The 19,820-nt window shown below is 48.2% G+C and overlaps 1 protein-coding gene across 1 annotated transcript in view; it reads left to right on the forward strand.

Annotated features, from left to right (window-relative positions):
* Window positions 1-7,753: 7,753 nt before the first annotated feature.
* The window catches only part of ASB18 (ankyrin repeat and SOCS box containing 18), a gene marked incomplete at its 5' end in the record, with an annotated part of 38,256 nt that continues 26,189 nt past the window's right edge, over window positions 7,754-19,820 (forward strand). The window contains one exon of the mRNA XM_084892151.1: window positions 7,754-7,958. Coding sequence (XP_084748277.1) covers window positions 7,754-7,958 — 205 coding nt within the window. The remainder of the gene's footprint in view (window positions 7,959-19,820) is intronic.

Here is a 19,820-nt window from a genome sequence, read left to right on the forward strand (position 1 = left end):
CTGGATTTAAAATTAGACGTTTAAATGCATAATCACATACACGTTGAATCCCGTTGTTTTGCCATCATTAGTCACCCCTTAGAGATGTCTGTGACCCCGGAGCCTTCTCTTTGTCCCAGGCTCCCCTTCCTTGCCTTCCTATAAATTACGCCAAATTAATCTTTCTAAAACACCACCCTGATCATTTCACACGTTTCCTCTAAAAAAAAAAAAATTGGACAGTGGCTCATCAACATCCAATTCCTGGCATGTTGGACCCTGCATGCTAGCCCATGCCCCCTTCCCGGGGCACCTACTGGCCTGGTGGTACCTCCTGTGGCACTTATGCACCTGCTGGTCCCTCCTCATCCTTTTGCTCACTCTCTTCTCTCTGTCTGAGGGGGAACCTTTCTACCAACCCAAATTCTGCCCATTCCTTAAGACTCCATTCGAAAGCACCGCCCATGAATTCTCTGGTTACCATAATGGTCATCTCCCCACCCCCTCCACCACGTCTGTCCTGGCTGATCAACTTCTGATTGTGCATCCTTAGCTCCTTCGCCCTGGAACCAGAATCCTTGATCTACTGGCCCTCCCAGCCTACACTAGGGGCTTCCTAAGACGATCCTGTGGATTTAGGGTAACCAAAAGATAGGCCAGGTCTCTCCTTCAACCTTTGTGAATGATCCCAGAATAGCAGGCAGGCGATAGGCTTGAAGCAGGCAGCTTCCTCTAGGTGGGTGATCAGAGCTCTCAGGCTCTCACCGCCACACACCAGTCTTCTCTTTGCTCCTAATCAGCTCCCTGTCCCATGACCCACACAGGTCTTTCTCATTTTCACTCCCACGTTCAAGCTCTCCACCCAGTCTCTCCCCCCATCTCTCAGCAAAGGGCTTTGATGTTGTTTCACCCAAACAAAAGACTGCATCGGACCTCCTCCACCACCACGCTGGGCCTGGGACAAGCCACCCTCCATCCTGAGGGCACTGGCCCTTCTCCTCCCTCCAGCACCAGGCAGGGTCCTGCTCTCCGGCCCTTCTGCTCCAGGTCCATTCCCCTCTCTGTAGTCCTTTCAATATCTCTCTGTACCTGTTTACCTCCTAAAATAGGCATGTGCTCAACTCTGCGGCCCAGATATCCGGTTAAACACAACTTCTGGGTGTATCTGTGAGGGAGTTTCCAGGTGAGATTAGCGTTTGACCAGAAACCCATCTCCCTCTCCCCCACCCCCAAACCCCAATTGTGTGTGGCCTCATCCAGACCACTGAGAACCTGAAAGGGATGGGAAGGCCCAGGAGGGGGAATTCATCTCTCTGCCTGGTTGGTGAAGCTGGGACATCAGCTTTCTTTCCTCTCTGACTGAAACTTACACCATCCCTTCTCCTGATTCCCAGACCTTTGGACTCAGACAGAAATTACACCACCAGCTCTCGGGGGCCTCCACGTGTGGACAGCCGATGGTGGGACCTCAGCCTCCACAGTCACGTGAGCCGTCCCCAAATAATCACTCTAGAGGGCCAGGGAGCTTCTTCATGTGTCCAGTGGCACCTGGCTAGGGTGGCCTCAAGCTTCCATCTCACAAAATAGCCTGTGTTGCCAGCGGGCCTTCCCTGCTGGGCGGCAGAGGTCTTCCTCCTGGGCGGGGTTAGGAGGCCCCATTAGCATCTTGCCTCTCTTGTGTTTTGCTGACCAACCCCCTGCTCATTGACTCTTTCTTGTACCTATAGATTCATTCAGTCATTTTAGAGCTGAGTCTTGCTGACCTGAAAGCCATTCTCCTCTTGTTTACTTCTTTCTATAAACTGTCTGTGAACTATATCTATTATGTGTTCTCCATGCTCATTGTAGAAAAAAATATCATGCAGGTAAACGAACAGAATAAAATAAAACCCTTCATACATTTTTTTTTTTTTACAAATATTGGCTCACAACATGCAGTTTTAAAACCAGATTTTCACTAAACAATAAACCAAAAACAAATTTCCGGGCCGTTAAAAGTCTGTCATCACAGATGTGTACGGCTGTGCGGAATCCCTGAATCAACGTCCCATCATTTATTAGGCCAATTCCCTCTGCAGGGTATTTGGGCTGTTTCCAGTTTGTGGGGGTTCTGCAAGCAGCCCCTGCCAAAGAAGGACCCCTCCCTCTGCAGGCCGGGCTGGTGAGCCTCCAGATGACGTTTTCAGCTTCAGCAATGTGAAGACCCCAGTCCGCTGCGATCCACTTCTCAGCCACCTTCTCTGGGTGGGATTCCCACACCCACTCCACGCTTCTGACCAGGGTCGCTTTGTACAATACCTTCCCAGGAAGTCCTGTCTTTTACACACTCCTCAAAATTCTCTAAACTACTCTCACATGTGCATTATTCCTGAGGAAAAAAAATAGCTTTCTCACTCTGTTTAAATTAACTGTTAGGAAAAGCAGGAATCATTGTCTGCCCACTCCTTCCCAGAGCAGAGACTTGAAGAGTATAAAGGAGGCACGGCCTTGATGGAAGATGGTTGATGCGGGCTGGCTCTGAGTTCTGCAAGCCCGGATCCCACCCGTGGGAGCTTCTCTGACCGGTGCCTGGGAGTCTCCCCCCTCACTCTGCCACACGCTTTCTCCTCCACTTATTTCAGGTGCATGTGTCATCCGGCAGCCATCCTACAGTTGTTGAATATGTAGGTGCAGAGTCTCACTATAATAAATTATGGTGCCAGGAACAAGAAAGTGTCTTTTTCAGCATGATTACAAAATAATTATTTTATTGTAGAACACTGAGAAAATGCAGATTTTTTAAATACTCACTTAGAGATAACCACTGTTACTGTTTGGAATCCATCCTTCCAACCTTTCTCTAATTATAATTATATACAAACTGTACAAAAAATTAAACCAAGCTACACTCTCTGCCTCCAGAAATGTTATGCCCACCAGGAATGTAGCTCTGTTATGTACTTTGCCATCAACAAGGCAGAGTTTCTCTCTTCTTCTTTTATTGAATTCCCTGAAAGTTGGTGTGACTTTATTTCCCAGGATTCGCTCCTATACACCTTGTCCAGTTCTCTAACTTTGCTGGGATATAGGGAAACTATTCATTTTGCTCAATTAGGAGGGCAGTAGGCTAGCTTACTGGACATTTTTGTAAATTCCAGCTAATATCTTTCCATTGATTCACTCGGATTTCATACAAGTATCATTTGTGGATAATGGTTGGTTAATCATTTTGATTTTTAAAGTTATTTATTGTTCTTATTTCTTGTCCTGACTTTGTACTGGCTAAAACTCCTCAAAATGTGTAGGACACTCTTAGAGGTCCTCTTGGCCTTGTGCTTCCAAAGACACAACCTTGTTCTATGTGCTGCGCCCAGCCTCCCTCTAATTCACCTCTTTCTCCTTGGAAGACCTTACTGGGCCCTCTGGGAAGGGCTTGCATAGCTTAGCCCCTTCTGGATTCTTCTGGGGTCTGCCTGTCTGAGGAGAAGGTCATCTTGGTTTCTCTGCATCTTGGGAAGGGTAGTCCTGGTGGCGAGGTGGGGAAGGAGGCTCAGGGCTGCAATGATGTGTGTGGTGCCTGATTCAGGGGTTGAGGGCAAGCTCCTCTGGCTTCTGATCTGAAGACACCTTCTTCGTTTGCCTTGTCAGTGATGAAGCTGACACTCTGAGCCCCTCTGTCTGATGCCTCCTCTCAACTGATTCCAAAATGAAACAGAGCAGAAGTGATCGTAGTTAGCTGGACTGCATTGTCCTTGACCACAGTAAACATCTTTGTCTCGGCATTAAATCTGAGGTTGGTTGTTGCCTTTAGAAAGACAGTCTCTCTCATATGAGAGCCTCTTTTAGAGAAGGTGCTCTCCGGGGCATGCCCGTGGGCCCTACAGGGCTCACCGACTTCCACACCAGTCTGACCTCGTGGGCAGCAAACTACGCGACATTAAAAATTCCACAAAATACTCATGCTCCTGGATGGGGATCTGTGCTATCAATCCTCTACCTAAACACATATTTGAACATAACCTGACATAAGTCACAATCCATATGTCAGTGAGACTATGTGAACTACGGGACCCTCCGATGATTGCTGAAAAATTAAAGCAGAAGGTGAAGTGACCTCTGTCTGACCCAGAGAAAGCTGGGATCTGCCTGCCATTGATTGCTTAAATGTATTCCGCACCTTCCAAGGGCAGTTGCAGGAGGAGAAAGTCAAATATAAGATTTCTAAGAAGTGAAGGGAGAAATATTGGTGCAGGGTTCCTTCCCCTCAAGGATGGAGGTGGGGTGGGCAGTGGGGGGAGCGGGGGTCCCATGAGCTAATCAAACAAGAAAAGATAAAGAAATAGAGATTAGACGATTTCACACTGGAATAAAGAAATTCATGTTGCCTTAAATATAATTTGTGTTAGTTACATTTCAATTCCTAATTTATACATAGCAGGGTTGATGCAGAATTGCATTATAACAAAATTAGCCGGAATAATTAGCATAGCGTATGTGCCTCTGATTAAACACCCAGCAGATCGCTTGGTAATTAAGATCAGCAAGCACCACCGTCTCAGGCTTTGTCATCTTATTATCTGCCTCACAAGTGCTTCCTCTTCGCCTCCCTTCTGATTTGAAGTTGAGGAGCAATCTCTAACCATCCTCGCTTTATTTCTTTAAATTACCTTGCCCAAACTCCGACCCTTTTCCTGTGGCCACTGCTCTCCCTCTTAGTATCTATACCAATGTGCTGGTGTCAAATTTCTCTCTCACGTAAGGCATTCGATGCTGCAAAGCATTTGTGCTTGGAAACAGGGGTTCAAAACTTTCAACACCCATCATTCTTTGGCCGAAGAGAGAACCAGGGGCCAACCACACTCACAGCCTAACGCCTGAGCTGAAGACTGAGCCAGCGGGTTCCTATCTCTTTTCCAGGCCAAGCCGGCGGCCAGTGGTTCCAGGAATGTGGCCATCTGGGTTGTTTTCCATCCCGGTGACACTGGATGGCAGTCCCTCAGGGGCCCGGCTGCCTGCTCACCGATGACCTCAGGCCGTGGCCATGGCTCCTCCACTCGGGGACTCTGGGGCTGGCTGCTAGCCCTGCACCATCAGGGAGACAATCATGGAAGGCCCGAGTCCAGTAACCAAAGCTTGGAAAACTCAAAGGATCAACTCACATTCTCAGCACAGGCTGAGCCAGTTCTGCGGCCTCTCTCTGAAGCCAGGACATGTCCATAATTTTAATGGCAGCTAGCCCTGGGCTCCTATCAATGCCTGTTCTTTTAAGGACACAGTGTAATCTGCAATGCTCTATCCGCCAGGAATACCTGCAGCTGCACTCACAGTTAAGTGCCTGGACATTGTTTGCAGGATAAAAACAAGAAGTCCCGTGGCTGGCAGCCCAGAACCGGGACAAAAGTTCAGAAATGTCATCGAGGAGCCATTTCTCCTCCTCTTTCTGTCCCCCTTCCCTCAGGTAGTGATCCCCATCTCAAGCGTGTCACCTCATCACTGTGCGAGGGCTGCCCCAGCTCCACACACCATGCCCAGCCCAAGGGAAGAAGGAAGGGGAAAGGGGTGCCAGCCATTACATCCCTTTCCATCAAGAAAGCAGAGAACTCCCACAGGCACCAGAGCAGGCCACGCCCACTCTCACTGGCCAGAACTGGGTTGCAAAGGAGACTAGGATTGACTGATACTACCGACATATGTACATCAATATGATTCATCACAGGGGCCAGGCATGTTGTCACAGCAAGGAAGGCCCAGGCTCTGTGAGGCAGGAGGAAGGAGAACAGACATTGAAAGGAGCCCAGGGCTAGCTCCTCAAATGCAGGTGCCAGACATGTTGCAAAAAGTGTCAATATTTGGACCAAAACCTGCACGGAGGCACCTGGGAGCTGGGAGGAGGAGGGGAGTATTAAAGAAAGAGAAAGCCTTATTTTAAGGAATGAGCTCATGTAACTGTGGAGACTGGCAAGTCCAAAATCTGTGGGGTAGCCAGCAGGCTAGAGACCCAGGGAAAGTTGCAGAACAAGTCCAAAGGCCCTCTTGCTTGGGAGACATCAGTCCTTATCCTATTCAAACCTTCTACTGATTGAGTGAGGCCCACCCACATTGTGGGATGTAATCTGCTTTACTCTAAGTCCACCAACTTAAGCATTAATTCCATCCCAAAGAAACATCTTGCAGAAACATCCAGGATAATGTTTGACCAAATATTTGGGCACTGCGGCCCACCCAGGTTGACACAAAATTAACCATCACAAGGGGAGATGAGAGAATGTGAGAAAAGGAAGAGGTGGTAGTACAGGGGTGCACAGTGGAGGAGTCTCTATAAAAGCTACATGAGGAATAGAAACGTTTTTAAGGACACAAATTTGCAACTAGTAGATAAGTCCTGGGGAGCTAATGCACAATGTAGTGACCATAGACAACAATATCCTATATAATAAAAGCCTAATATGCTAAGTGTCCCCGGTCATCCATTCAACCAATCCAAGCATAATATGCTAATGATATGCTAAGGCCACTCAACCACTCGCTATGCTGTGCACTGACCACCAGGGGGCAGACGCTCCAACTGGTAGGTTAGCTTGCTGCTGGGGTCCAGCCAATGGGGACTAAGCGAGATGGGCCAGACCAGACATGCCCTGGACCTTTCCTACAGTCCCTTCCCAGCTGGCCAACCTCCTGCAGCTCCCCCACCCTAATCATGCACTGGTGGGGGCCTAAGGGGACCCTATCTCCCCCCTCCCCCAGTGCACAAATTTTGAGCACCAGGCCTCTTAGTTGTATTATAAACACCAATCTTACTGAGAGACTGGATCCTAATTATTCCCACCACAAAAAAAGAAACAATAGCCATGTGAGGTGGCAGAGGAGCTAGCTAGCACTGCATGGTGATCATATTGCAACATGTAAATGTATCAAATCAACATTACTGGAAGGAGGAGGGGAGTATTACACACAATGTTGTATAGCAAATATATTTCAATTCAAAAAAGAATCTAAAAATGTATTAATTTCTTGAAAGCTATACGGCGCAGCCTGGGCCCCTCAGGTCACCACAAAATACAGGGAAGTGCTGGGGCAGCTGGGCTCTGTGCCCCAGTTAATGTGGGGGTCCAGGACCACCAGACAGAGAGGTCATGAGAAAAAAAGTCCCCACTGCCCACGGAATGCTCAGAAGTCAACATGAGGGGCGTTGTACACAGTGGTGGAATTGGGTACTTTAAGCCAAGTTACCAGCCCGGAGGGGGGTGGAGACATCCGCCAACATATAGGTTACTCTTTCTTGTTCACTTATGTGGTGCTTTTGTCTTCTTGACACTAGCCAGTCAGTCTCTGAATTTGGAAGCCAAAGATTCCCCTCCGTTCTCCCCAGTTCAAAACGTGTCCAGTTTATAGTCAGGCCGGCTCTCCTTTCAGATGAAGTGAGGGAGCCGTCAGGGGGACATCCCGAAGTGTCCCTTCCACAGAAGGAGGCTCCTAGCTCAGTCTTCAGAGTGTCAGGTAGAGTCTCTCTCTCTTGATCAAAGAAGTAAGGGTTCAACAGCACCGGTGGGAACTTTCGTCTCAAATATGTCCCCTCTTCTTCCCCACCCCCTCACCCACACGTCCACTGCCCATCTCCAGAATAATCTCTCCTGGGGCCTCGGGGAGATGAATTCTGCCTCCCGGTGAAGGAGGGGGAGGGAAGGCTGTAACGAAAGCCTACTTCTTCTATTTATAGCGTCCCCACACCACAGCTGCTAACTCTGGGCTCGGCTGAGGAGCAAAGAAGCCTGGTCAACACGCAGGCGACCTTGCAATGTCCAGCTCCAACTGCCTCCCCGACCACCCGCTCAGCTCAGACCTAGTGAGGAGGCTGAAGTCCGCGCTGGACGCCAGGGATGAGGAGACGGTGAGCGCCGTGATCTGCACCCAGGTCAGGCACGTGGACGCCGTGATAGAACTGGCCAACGACGACTGGATGAAAGACCCGGCGGTCCAGCTGCCCCCCGGGGTGCTCCTAGGTAACCAATCTCCTGTGCTTGAAACTGTAACCCTCATGTGTGCGTGTGACGCAGGCGGGCCATTTCTGGAGCTGGGAGGGAGGATGGTTGAAAAAGCAAATGATAGTTCTTGGCTGTGGGATTCTTACATCCCTACACGCACATGTGCTGCGTAGACTGTGGATATCCACGTGTAACATAGGCAACCGTTAAGAGCCCAGTGCAACACGTTTAAAAAGAGAAAGGTGAACCCAACGCACCACCATCCTAAAACAGTGCCTGTCTTCATTGCTGGTCCATTTGCAAGTCAATGGCCCCGGCTTGGAACCAGGTCGGAGGTATAATTTTGTGTTCTGCTCCGTAGAGTTACTAGACCTAAAGTATTTTCCATGGTGCTTCATAGTGGTCTTAATTCAATCACCTATTGAGGTGATTCATCACAAAATACTTAAACCAAATGCCTACAAGAGGGGAACCTCTCTGTACATTGTTGCTACTATCAATAATGCTGTAATTAGCATCTTTATTAGCATTCCTGGGGCCTTTGTCTTATTTGGGTGATATTATATATTAGAATGCTAGTAAATTCCTGAGAGCCGTATTACTGCCACAAGGATATAAAAGCTCCCAAATTGTGTTCTGAAAGGATTTCTATTCGCTCTGACCATACGTGCCTATGTCTCACCACGCCCTGGGCATTGCCGCTGATGCACGCTGGTATTTAACCTCAGTTTAATGCGTGCATCCTGGTCGTTCTCCGTGCCTGCTCGCCACCCTTTCTCTGCTGCTCAGGACAGTCTTGTCCACGTGGCTTGTCTGTTCAGGTCCTTGGGCAATAGCTCCCATTTCTTTGTATCCTTTTTGTCATTTTTGACAGACTTCTTCATGGAACATATAGATACATAAAATCGCTTTGTCCTGCTTGCTGAAAATCTTTTCCCTGACCTGGGAGTTACTTCTAGTTGTATTGTGCTGTTTCCTAGCTAGTCCGCTGTGCCCTCTGCTCACCTAGGCCAGAACCTACCCTGTCTGTCCAGACCCGCACACAGGGCCACCTCCCTGGAAGGCCACACCTGCTGCCCCAGCCAGCAGACTCACCTCCTCCCTCACCGGAGCTTAATGCTCTCCGTCTCTTAGTGACAGGAGCTCACGGCCTTGCTGGCTAATTTTTTAAACCCACTGAATATTTCACACCCAAGTTCAGCCTCTGAAGGGCAAAGATCCTTGTCGGACCCTGTTGGTATCCAGCCCCCTGCACAGAGTCTTTGTCCTAAGAGGGAGCTCAGACTCTGAGTGTCCCGCCTGGCATGGACAGGCCAGTTCCTTTTGATCATTTGGCTGAGTGGGCACAGACCACCTTTCCACAGGCGCTTCTGGGCTTGGTCTTTCTGCAAAGAACTATCTAGGTCTCCTTTCTGCTGATGCCAAGCCTCCACTATTTAATACCTTTTATCAGGGACAGTTGCGTTATTTGTCCTTGCCTCTCTTCTGTACCTATCAGTGCAGCAACCACTGAGAATGAGCGGAGGGAGCAGGGGCAGCCGGGGGAGGGGTGGTGAGACCCTTTGTGCCCCCAAATGCATCAACGGTACAATTTGGTAACCGGTGTAATCAAACTATTTAAGGAACAACTGATTACTAATTGCTATTATGAAAGATGTCAGCATTCCATGATTTTGCTGCTAACACGGTATATACAAGTCAAGATGCTACTTGAATTCTTGCTGGAAATGGAAAGCCAGGGGCATTCTGTTGTGTTTGGGCAATGGTAGTGAGCATCTGGAGACAAGTTAAAAAAATGCTAATTGGATTTTTATTCAGAGATCTCACCCAGCAGTGTGGGTGGGTGGGGCATGAACATGTGTGAACACATGACAGGCACATGTTTGTATGCCAAGACCAGGTCATTTTTGGAATTCCATTTCTCATTCAACCTTTGCCCCAGAGGCTTGACGCTAAGCAGCCCTGACATTAGAGCCACGGCCATTGCTCCTGGCCTATTCGTGGGGAGAATCTCCTCCCAGGGCAGACCAACAGTTAGATGTCAGGTACATGAGCACAGCTCCTGCCTTAGCGGACTCCTTGGCACCAATGACAAGAGCATGCGCAGTGAGTGGCTCTGAGACATGAATTGTAATGGGAATGGCAAGAGAATAGCAGTAAAGTGACCTGGTTCTTGCCTTGATTCTACTACCACTGCCTGCATGGTCTTGAACCTGCCAGTCCATCTCTCTGAACCTAATTTTCTCATTGAAACAAATGGGCCAGCCCTGGCCAGTAGCCCAGAGGTTAGAGCATTTGTCTGCCCATCAAAGGGTTGAGGGTACAATTCCCAGTCAAGGGCACATACTTGGGTTGCAGGTTCCATCCCAGCCCGGGGTTGGGTGTGTACAGGAGGCAACCAATTGATGTCTCTATCCCATCCATATTTTTCTCTCTATTGCCCCCCTTCCTTTCTCCCACTCATTCTAAAAATCATTGGAGGCCTAGTGGGTTTGGTTCAGTGGTTAGGGCATTGGCCTGCACACTGAAGGGTCATAGGTCTGATTCTAGTCAAGGGCATATACTTCGGTTGCAGGCTCAATGCCCAGGCCCGGTCAGGGCACATGCAGGAGGCAACCAATCAATGTGTCTCTCTCACATGGATGTTTCTCTCTGTCTCTCCCCCTCCCTTCCACTCTCTCAAAAAATCAATGGGAAAAAAGTATCCTCAGGTGAGGATTAACAATAACAACAAAAACTCAATGGGGAAAAAAAAATATCCTTGAATGAAGATTAACAACAAAGAAAAAGAAAAAGTGGGCCATCTCTCAGGGTCTTTACAAATCAGACTAGCTAGGGTTCCAGGTCCAATAACTTGAGTATGTGGAGGAGTGGACAAACGTCCGCTGCTCTCACAGGTGTGGTGCATCCTAACAGGCTGTGTGGACTGGCCCCGCCTTCAAGGGGAGGCCAGTTGGGCAGGGAAGGAACTGCCTAGAAGGCTGGGGGAGATTGCTTTATGAGCTCCAATGCTCCAGATCTGTGGTTGGCAAACTGCGGCTCGCGAGCCACAGTTTGCCATTCTGTTGACTAATGAGTTTGCCAACCACTGCTCCAGAGAAGCAACAGTGTGGCCCAGGGCCAGCCCTGTACTTGTTGTTAGGCAGAATACGTCCCCAAAGCAGAGCATGTGCGAACTGGAAGGAGCCCTAAGTGGAGGCAGAGTAAGGAGTCACTGTGCAGGGAGGACTTGTAGTCAACGTGCGTTTCCCAAGGGGCTAGGTGAGGCTCAGAGAGGTTGCATTACACCCTGTGGTCCCACAGCCGACAGGAGGTAGAGTCCAGTGATGCCTGTAGTGCATCCTATGGCTGGGTTTTACAAATGGGACATTGAGGCTCACATCTGTTCCCTGACTGGTCAACAGCCAGTCAGGGGCAGCATGTTACCCAGGTGTGTTCCTGAGTTGTAGTCCAGGGCTCTTGAAGCCCACCCCCTGGAGACATGATGCAGGAGGATCCATGAAGAAATGTCCACCGTGAAGCTGTGTACAACCCTTTGGTTTTACATTATACATAAACACACGCACATACACATACACACGTGTGGGGGCACATACATACATGCACATGTGTGTGCGCGCGTGCTGGCACACGCACACAACATATCAATAACATGAGTCCCTGACTTTAAATGAGTGTCAAGAAAAACAAGAGTGTGAGTGGGGTGCTCAGATGCAGAATAAAAGCAGAAATGGGGAGCAGGAGGCCACCGACAACAGGGGAAGATAGAAAGCTCTCAGCCATCTCGCCTGCACACCCTGAGCAAGGAACGTGGGGGCAGGGAGACCCTGCTCCAAGCAAAATGAAATTAAACCTTTCTAAGTACTTATAAATCAGCACCTAATGACAGTATCCCGCCACCAGCCAGAGCATTGCTCTTATTACTTTGATTCACAAGCCAGGAAAAGATCTGGAATTATGCACAAATTATTGTCCCATCTTCTTAATTAACACTGATTGCAAAATTCTTGCTAAAGTCCTTGCTAACAGACTCAATTATGCGCTGCCTGAATTGATTCACCCAGATCAAGTGGAATTTATTAGAAATACACTCTCCTACAATAACATCAGATTATCTTTGAATATAGTTAAATTATTTAGGAATAAAATGATTCCAGCAGCAGCCCTTGCTTTACGTATAGAAAAATATCTCCCGCCACCTAGAATGAAGACACTGCTTTTCTTTCTACCAAACACCCTGGGCTCTTTTTTTTCCCCAGAAGCAGGCTGAATCGCTGTCTTGAGATGAGATGCCTGCCTTAGAGCTAATGGTCCAGCTTCAAAGCAGATGAGCAGGAAGAAAAATCCTGCACGGTTAAGTCTCTGCTCTCTCAAATCTGAACCCTCGCTGACTATGGAACACAGTGGCACTGCAATTAGACCAAATCAGGGTATTTTCAGAATCAAAACTGAGAAACAAGCTAATAAAGAAATAATGTATGTGCTGATGACATACTTCTGTTAGCTACACTGCCAAGCTCGGTGGCGAGGTTTGAAAGGACAAAAAGGAATGAGGGTGCAGTGGAGAGGCTGTCTCGCTTCCAGGGTGGCGGTGGCTCCTGCAGCCACATGCTCTGCTTGGGATAAACACTCTGGGTGAACTGGGAATGGCAAACACACTTCCTACAGCCTGGTTCTACCTCCCAATCCCATCACCTAACCTCTTCTAATACCCAGTCCAGCCACTGAATACTGAACAGGGACTGGGTGTGTCCTATTCATCATACCCTAGCACACAGTAGGTCTATAATAAATATTAATAGACCAGACAGGAAATGGAGGACACCAAAAATCTCCTAGGTTAACCCTTCAAAGATGAGTGTGATTTTAACAGCCTGCGATCGAAAGAGGCTCCCGCTAAAGGCAGCAGAGTGAACAGATGTGGGGCATGCACCTTGCACAAGGAAGGGGGCATCCCTGGGAATGGGGTGCAAATCAGAGGAGAAAGAGGAAAAGCCAGGCCAGTAATAGGGACTGTATTGTGTGAGGCTACAAATTCTAGACATAGGTGGCTACTCTTGTTGGAGTGTCAAAGAGGAGCCATTCAGCAATAAAATGAAATCGTCTAATTTGGAGGGGGGGGGGAAACTTTCACATACTTGGGAAGGATAGAGGTGGAGAGACTGGTGTCAGGAGACACGGTTAGCTGTCCTCACTAATTGTCTCTACGGCAATGCAGTGGTACCACCTCTCTTGAACCTAGGGCTGGCTTTGTTCTCTTCAACAATGGGCTTAGCAGCAGATTGAAGATGACAGAAGAAAGAGTCAGAGAATCTGAAAACAGATCAACAGTAAATACACAATCTGAAGAACAGAAACTAAGATGTTAAAAATAAAGTGAATGGGACTGCGGGCAAGAGAGCAGGTCTGGCTTACTCAACCGGAGTTTGAGAAAGAAAATGGAGCAGAAAAAAAATCTTAGAGAAATAATTACCAAACATTTCCCAAACTGGATGAAAGATATAAACGTACAGATTCCAGAAGTTCAGCACACTGGAGTCAGAGGCGACAGGAGAGAAGGGGTCAAACACGTGCCTGGGTACCTGGCTGCTCTGCTGACTGTGATCTTCCTGTCACTCTCACATCTTACCTGCTTCCTCATCATCACACCCATCCCTCTCCGGAGCAGTGATTCATCCCTCGTGCTGGCTAATGATTGCCCTGTGTGTCTCCCCTCCTTAAAGGTGAGGATTTCTGCTCTATCTACTCAGGTTTCTATGCATGAACAATGCCCTGTATATGTAAACTCAAGAGAGGATATTCCCCCTCTGTAGAGAAATTTACCCTTCTGCTAGCAAACTACATGAACCTCCATATCACCAAACTCTTCCAAAACTTGCTTTTTAAAAAATATTTTTTATTGATTTTTTACAGAGAGGGAGAGGGATAGAGAGTTAGAAACATCAGTGAGAGAGAAACATCAATCAGCTGACTCCTGCACACTCCCCACTGGGGATGTACCTGCAACCAAGGTACATGCCCTTGACGGAATCGAACCTGAGACCTTGAATCCTCAGGCCAAAGCTCTATCCACTGAGCCAAACTGATTAGGGCTAAAACTTGTTTTTTAAAAAAAATCTTTTGCCATTTCTTAGGGAAAGATCTCTTGTTATTTTAACTTGCATTTTAAATTAGTAAAATTACAAGCTGTGCATACGTTTAATCGTCATTTATACTTATTATCATGTGTATTTTCTACTTTGTAATGCAAGTCCCAGGTTTTCCTATTTTGCCAACAGAAAGATAAGTAGAATGGTCTCGGAATCCACCAGATGACACTGGCCTCACGCAGCTCCATGCAGAGCCTCCACACAGCTGGGAGGCCCCGCCAGGAGCCCACCCTCCTTCGCAGCAGGATTAGGAAATGTCTCGTTTCTAGAAGGGGCGTAAAGAGTGGTAGGTCAGAGCCATCAGGCCAACGCAACTTGAAGAGAGATTTTGCTCCCTGCGTGAGACTCATAAAAAACAATCAGTCTGAACATGCAATTTGTCTCAAGAGGTAGGAGCTGCAATTTCATCGTGTAATTAAATCCCCATGGCAGTTGCAAAGAAACTCCGTGCCCGTTGTCAGGGAAAGCGTCAATGATGTGCTTTCCAGTCTGTCCCCCCACCCCCACTCCAGGAAGTGTCCTCCCAGGGCTGTGTACTGTGGCATGTGCCGAGGCTCAGCCGTTCTGTCTCACCCTGGCTGCAGGGACCTGCAGGCACAGGGCACCTTTGTTTCTGAGCTTCCAATGCACCCTCTGGGCTTCCCTCAAAAGGCAGCACTTGACCTTCGGAGAGGGTGGCATCCACAATGAGACGGGGCTTTGTTGTTTTGCAGGAAAATACGTTCGAGGGGTGTTTTCCCCCCCTGTGTTGTCTTCTGGCACACGATGGAAATGAGATTTCTTAATAATACGAAATCAGTGCAGACAATTTAGGTCATTATTAATAGAGGCGCTTGATCTGAGGAAGTAAATGTTTTAATGCTGAGTTCAATGAGCTGTGCTGTGCTAATGTTGTGATTCAGAAAGAGGTGGAGGTACCTGAACATTTTTAATATCTCTGTGTATGGGGAAAACTCAGTCCTACCTGTCCAACTTACTTTTATTATTATTATTATTATTATTATTATTATTATTATTATTAAAAAGCTGGAGGGAGCTCAGCCGGCATGGTTCAGTGATTGAGCATCAACCTATGAACCTGCAGGTCATGGTTAGATTCCCAGTTAAGGCATATGCCTGGGTTGGGGCTCAATCCCCAGGGTGTGGCATGCAGGAGGCAGCTGATCAATGATTCTCTCTCATTATTGATGTTTCTCTCTCTCTCTCTCTTCCTCTCTCTTTCTCTCTGAAATAAATAATAATATTAAAAAAAATTTAAAGCTGGAGGGAGCAGGAATGAAGGAGGGGTGGCCATTAGAAATTAAATCGGGAGAGTGAGAATGGAAGGTGTACAAATACATGCTCTATAAGAGCTAGGGCCCCTGTGCCGGGTGCTAGAGCTGTGAGAATCCGTGGGTCCGATGGGATTTAGCACGTGACCTTCTATAGAAACAGTTCGTGTAGGAAGCACACAGATGGCCAGCACAACAACGTACATTGGCCTATTGGAGAAGATACACAGGGGTCGCCTCCTGCCCTCGCTTGTCCATCCATTGGACACCTGGCGCATTTGCCCGATGGCCTAGGAAAGAGCCCGCACAATCGCCTGTCCCCAAGAACACAAGGAAACGGGAGCGGCCTGCAGCCTGGGTCTCACGGGGTGAACCCGGGGAAAGTTTTCTTCGTGAAGAAAAAGCCTGAGCCTGCCCCGTCTTCCGGGCTCAGCTGGATTATTCCACAGGGCCGGGCAGAGCTCATCCCAAACACCTCTGAGGAAAAGAAAACCACCCGCCCATTCACTGGCAGGATGCAAAGACCTGGATGTTGCGTGAGGACAATCATTACCCCTGGAACACGACCATTTGCAAATCTCATATCATCTCAAGGTGGATTTTGCTCTCTTCATCCCATTAAATCCAGATGCAAAAACTCCTTCTCCTTAGCTACCTACAGCACAAACCTCCGTATGGGGAACCAGTGTTTACGTCTCTTACAGACAAAATATTATGCTTATTATTTAAGTCCCAAAAATATTCTTTATGGTATTATATTCCAGCTGCCTGGACTACCCGGCTGGCTGTTAGAGGTTTAGTTCGTTCCCTGGGCTGCCAGATGAAAGCTGGCTGTTCTCTCCAGCTGGGATTTTTGTCTTCTCCGCTCACTCCACCCTCTGCAACAAAAGGCCCAGCAGTTACATGTCTTTTGTACTCCGACGTGGCCCAGCTAAACAAACGAGGTTCTTTCATCCTCCATCCAATTGGCACCATTTGAGAGTTTATCTAAAGAACTGAAAGTATTCAACATTCTGATTTAGAGAAAATCATATTCACCGGAATCCCTCTCTTTCAAGAAGGGCGCTGTGTTTGTTCAGAAGCATTTCCGTGACCAGCTCCGGGGAGGAGTAGCGACACCGGCAGGGCCTGAGGATGCACAAGCCACCCTGAAAGGGCCAGAGGGGAGGTTTCCATGGTTGCACCAAGGAGAAAGCAGAGGCGGAGGAGATGATATGCTGTGCACACCATGGTAGACCTTCACGTCTTCAGTAGAGTTGCCAGACTCACTCAGTGATGCGTCAGTGGGCCAGCTTGAAAGCATATAAACCAACCAAGAAAAATTAAACGAGCTAATGGTGTGCCCGGCGTGGGGGCAAGCAGATGTGGGTCCAGGGACACATGAGGAAGCAATCCCGGCTCTCGGGGTTCCAGGCAGGGCTCTAGGCCTTGCAAAGCCGGGGGTCCTGCCGACTGAGGAAACTTAAAACGACACCAGCAACTGTGCCGGTATGCTTTAAACGTTTTAAAATAGAATCAAATAATTTGCTGCACTGATGCCACTTAAATTTGGGTATGAACATCAACATGTCCACAGCACAACTCACCTCTGAGCTTAGAAACAAGGAAAGGAATCCTCAAGTGCCAGAAGCAGGGGAGCCCCCTGCAGCGAGTGGCAGCTTCAGCCACTTGATTCACAAGGACAGCAGGATCCCAAGGGCCTGGGGATTTAGCGTTGGTTTGGGGCTTTGATGTAAACAGCCCATTGCTCTGGCCTGTTGAGCACTTTAGGGGTCCTGACCGTGTCGTGCTCCACGTCACCCCCCAGTGGGAGACCCGCCCTCCCATGTATTCACTCAGGTCTTCGATAAGCTTGCTGTGCAGGCTCGGGCTGAAATCAGACTCTGCCCCTCCCTGTGTGCCATGGTCCTCAGCCGTGTTGCATGCCAGAAGCATCTGGGGAGTTTCTACCAGTCCTGCTGCTCAGGCTACTCCCTCCTGCCCGTCACACCAACCTTCACACCAACCCGTCACCAACTCATCACACTAACCCATCACACTAACCTGTCACACTAACCCATCACACCAACCAGTCACACCAAACCGTCACACCAACCCATCACACTAAGCCATCACACCAACCCGGCACACCGGAATCACTCAGGTTGGGATCTGGGTGATTGCATTTTATAGTCAAGGTGTGAACCAGCATTCCAAGGGTGCCATGGGTATTGTTTCTCCAGGGTGAGTTTTTTAGCAAGTGTTTCCTGAAGAAAGACCCATATTTTTTCCATCTTTTCTGAAAGGTTTTCGTGACAATTTCCATTGCAGATTGAACTGTGCATGGCTTTGCCTACCTCCCCCTGCATATCTATGAAGTGAGCTCATCACAAAAGAAAACTCTCTGAGTCCACCCTGAATTATTCCTAGTGGCCCCCAGGGCTCCAAGTGCCCCACTCCCATTTCTAAATGCCCCAACCCATTTTTTTCCTACTCCGTTTAGGGATCTTGCCCAGGACTGATGCCAATTTAAACTTAGAGAATTCGAGTTCTCTTCCTATTTGAAATGTAGAGCTCTGGTCTTCTGCCCCTTCTTCTATTTTATCAAAGATTTCAACACTTGCTCAGCAACCTCATACACAAATTTGTTCTTGGAAGAAGTTGAGTTTATTTGGACTGAAGTAAGCAGAGAAGATAACACTTAAGTTGTATCTTGAAGGCTAGGCACTGACTCTGACTAAGCGTAGAAGGATGAGGATGAGAAAAATTAGATTAAAATGGCTTGACACCAGCAAAGTATGGATGGGCAGGACTGGTTTGCAGCAGGCAAGGAGAGCAGCCAAAAGCTCTGGGTCAGGGGACAGTGTTATCCACCCATGACTAAAGGACCTCGCTCAGCTGGTGGAAGGGAAGGCTGAAGAACTCCTGTGTTTGGGATCCTCTGGTCACTCTTTTATCCTGTGTGATCCTTGAGGGCAGGAATATAGTTTTTTTGTTTTGTTTTGTGTGTGTTTTTTATCTCAGAATCCTAACAACAACACTTAGCACATAATAGTCCATAAATGCTTATTGAACAAACGGGTGAATGAATGGATTGGTTTTCTGAACAAATGGATGGATAGATGGGTTGGCTTTCAGATATTTGTGGAGGGTGTTTTTGTTGTGTGGTTTTTAGTTTTTTTATGTTTTGTGTTTTAATGTATAGTCATATGTATAGCTATGCTTGTTCTTAATTTTTTTAAAAAAAAGAACAGACACCTCTGCCTTGCTCCCAAAGTAATCCACACATCCTTCTTGTGAGACCAACTCTGTCTCCCGTGAGCGGTTCTAAAAGCTTTCACAAAGAACCGCGTGTCTTGGGACTACTACTCCCTGCCCACTGAACTCGAGCTTGGGCATTTAGGGTGCTGTTGACAAATACCGTGCTTGGAAAGCTAAATTTAACATAGCATGAAGGTGGAGTGGCTCCTATCCCTGGACTCACCCCAGTGTCCCAGCCCTTCTAAACATAGCCCGTGACAAAGGGCACCAGGGACAAAAGGCTTCTCCGGTGCGAAGTGAAGTACAGCTCCCGTTGGACCAGGTATAGCTGTGTATGGATGAGTCCTTCAGAAACGGATCTGATTACAGTCTGAGGAAAAGACCATGGGAAAATGGTGCTGCTTAAAGAAAGGAAATTCCGAAAAATTAGCATTGCTGCTGAAGTGAACAGAGCAAGGGCAGGATGTGTAAGTGAAGGGACAGTAAGTGCAGGGCACAGTGACTAGGGAAGTGGCCCCCAGTGTTTCTGCTCATTGTTTTCTGTACCCACCTGCCTCTTACACGCAGTGAGGCTGTGCATGCCTTGCAAACATGGTCTGCATGCTCTTTGCCACTGCATGTCCCACTGCACACAGCAGGGAGTTAGGCACACAGTGGACCCTGGTAAAGTTCCCTGCTGTTCCCATCGACACTGATGCTGTCTTCACTGCTGCTGACGGAGACAAGGAGATAAACTTCAGTTTAGACCTCACAGGGGTGGGGTGGGGAGGTACTGTCAGAGCAGGGGCTGTGGGAGGCAGATGCTTTCCTGCCAGCCCGCACCACCTCCCAGCTGAGGGAGTCCAGGAGCAGCCCGGGCCTCCTCTCCTTCACCTGGTCCATTCGGGTGCACATAGTCCCCCAAGGGCTGGGTGGCAATTCAATCAAGAATGCCAGCTGCTTGAATGCTTGATAAATGTTTATTTTTTTGTCCTATGCCTCCCCACCCTGAACACTTGCATGCTCAAATGTTGGAGTTTCAACGAGACATTAATGCTACCCGTGGCCTGAATCTGCCCTCCTTTCTTTTCCCTCCTTAGTCTCCCAGCCCTAAGATCTGTGTCTTCCTATGGCGCACCTGCCTGGCAGGAAACTAGGGAGCGTGTACAGTGAAGGGACGTGAGCCGTCAGTGGGGAAAGGGCAGCCAGGAGAGCTGGTACTGCCGCAGCCTTGGTGCAGG

This window comes from Pipistrellus hanaki, assembly GCF_964339955.1.
Source record: "Pipistrellus hanaki genome assembly, chromosome: 8".
In the NCBI taxonomy this organism is placed as follows: domain Eukaryota; kingdom Metazoa; phylum Chordata; class Mammalia; order Chiroptera; family Vespertilionidae; genus Pipistrellus; species Pipistrellus hanaki.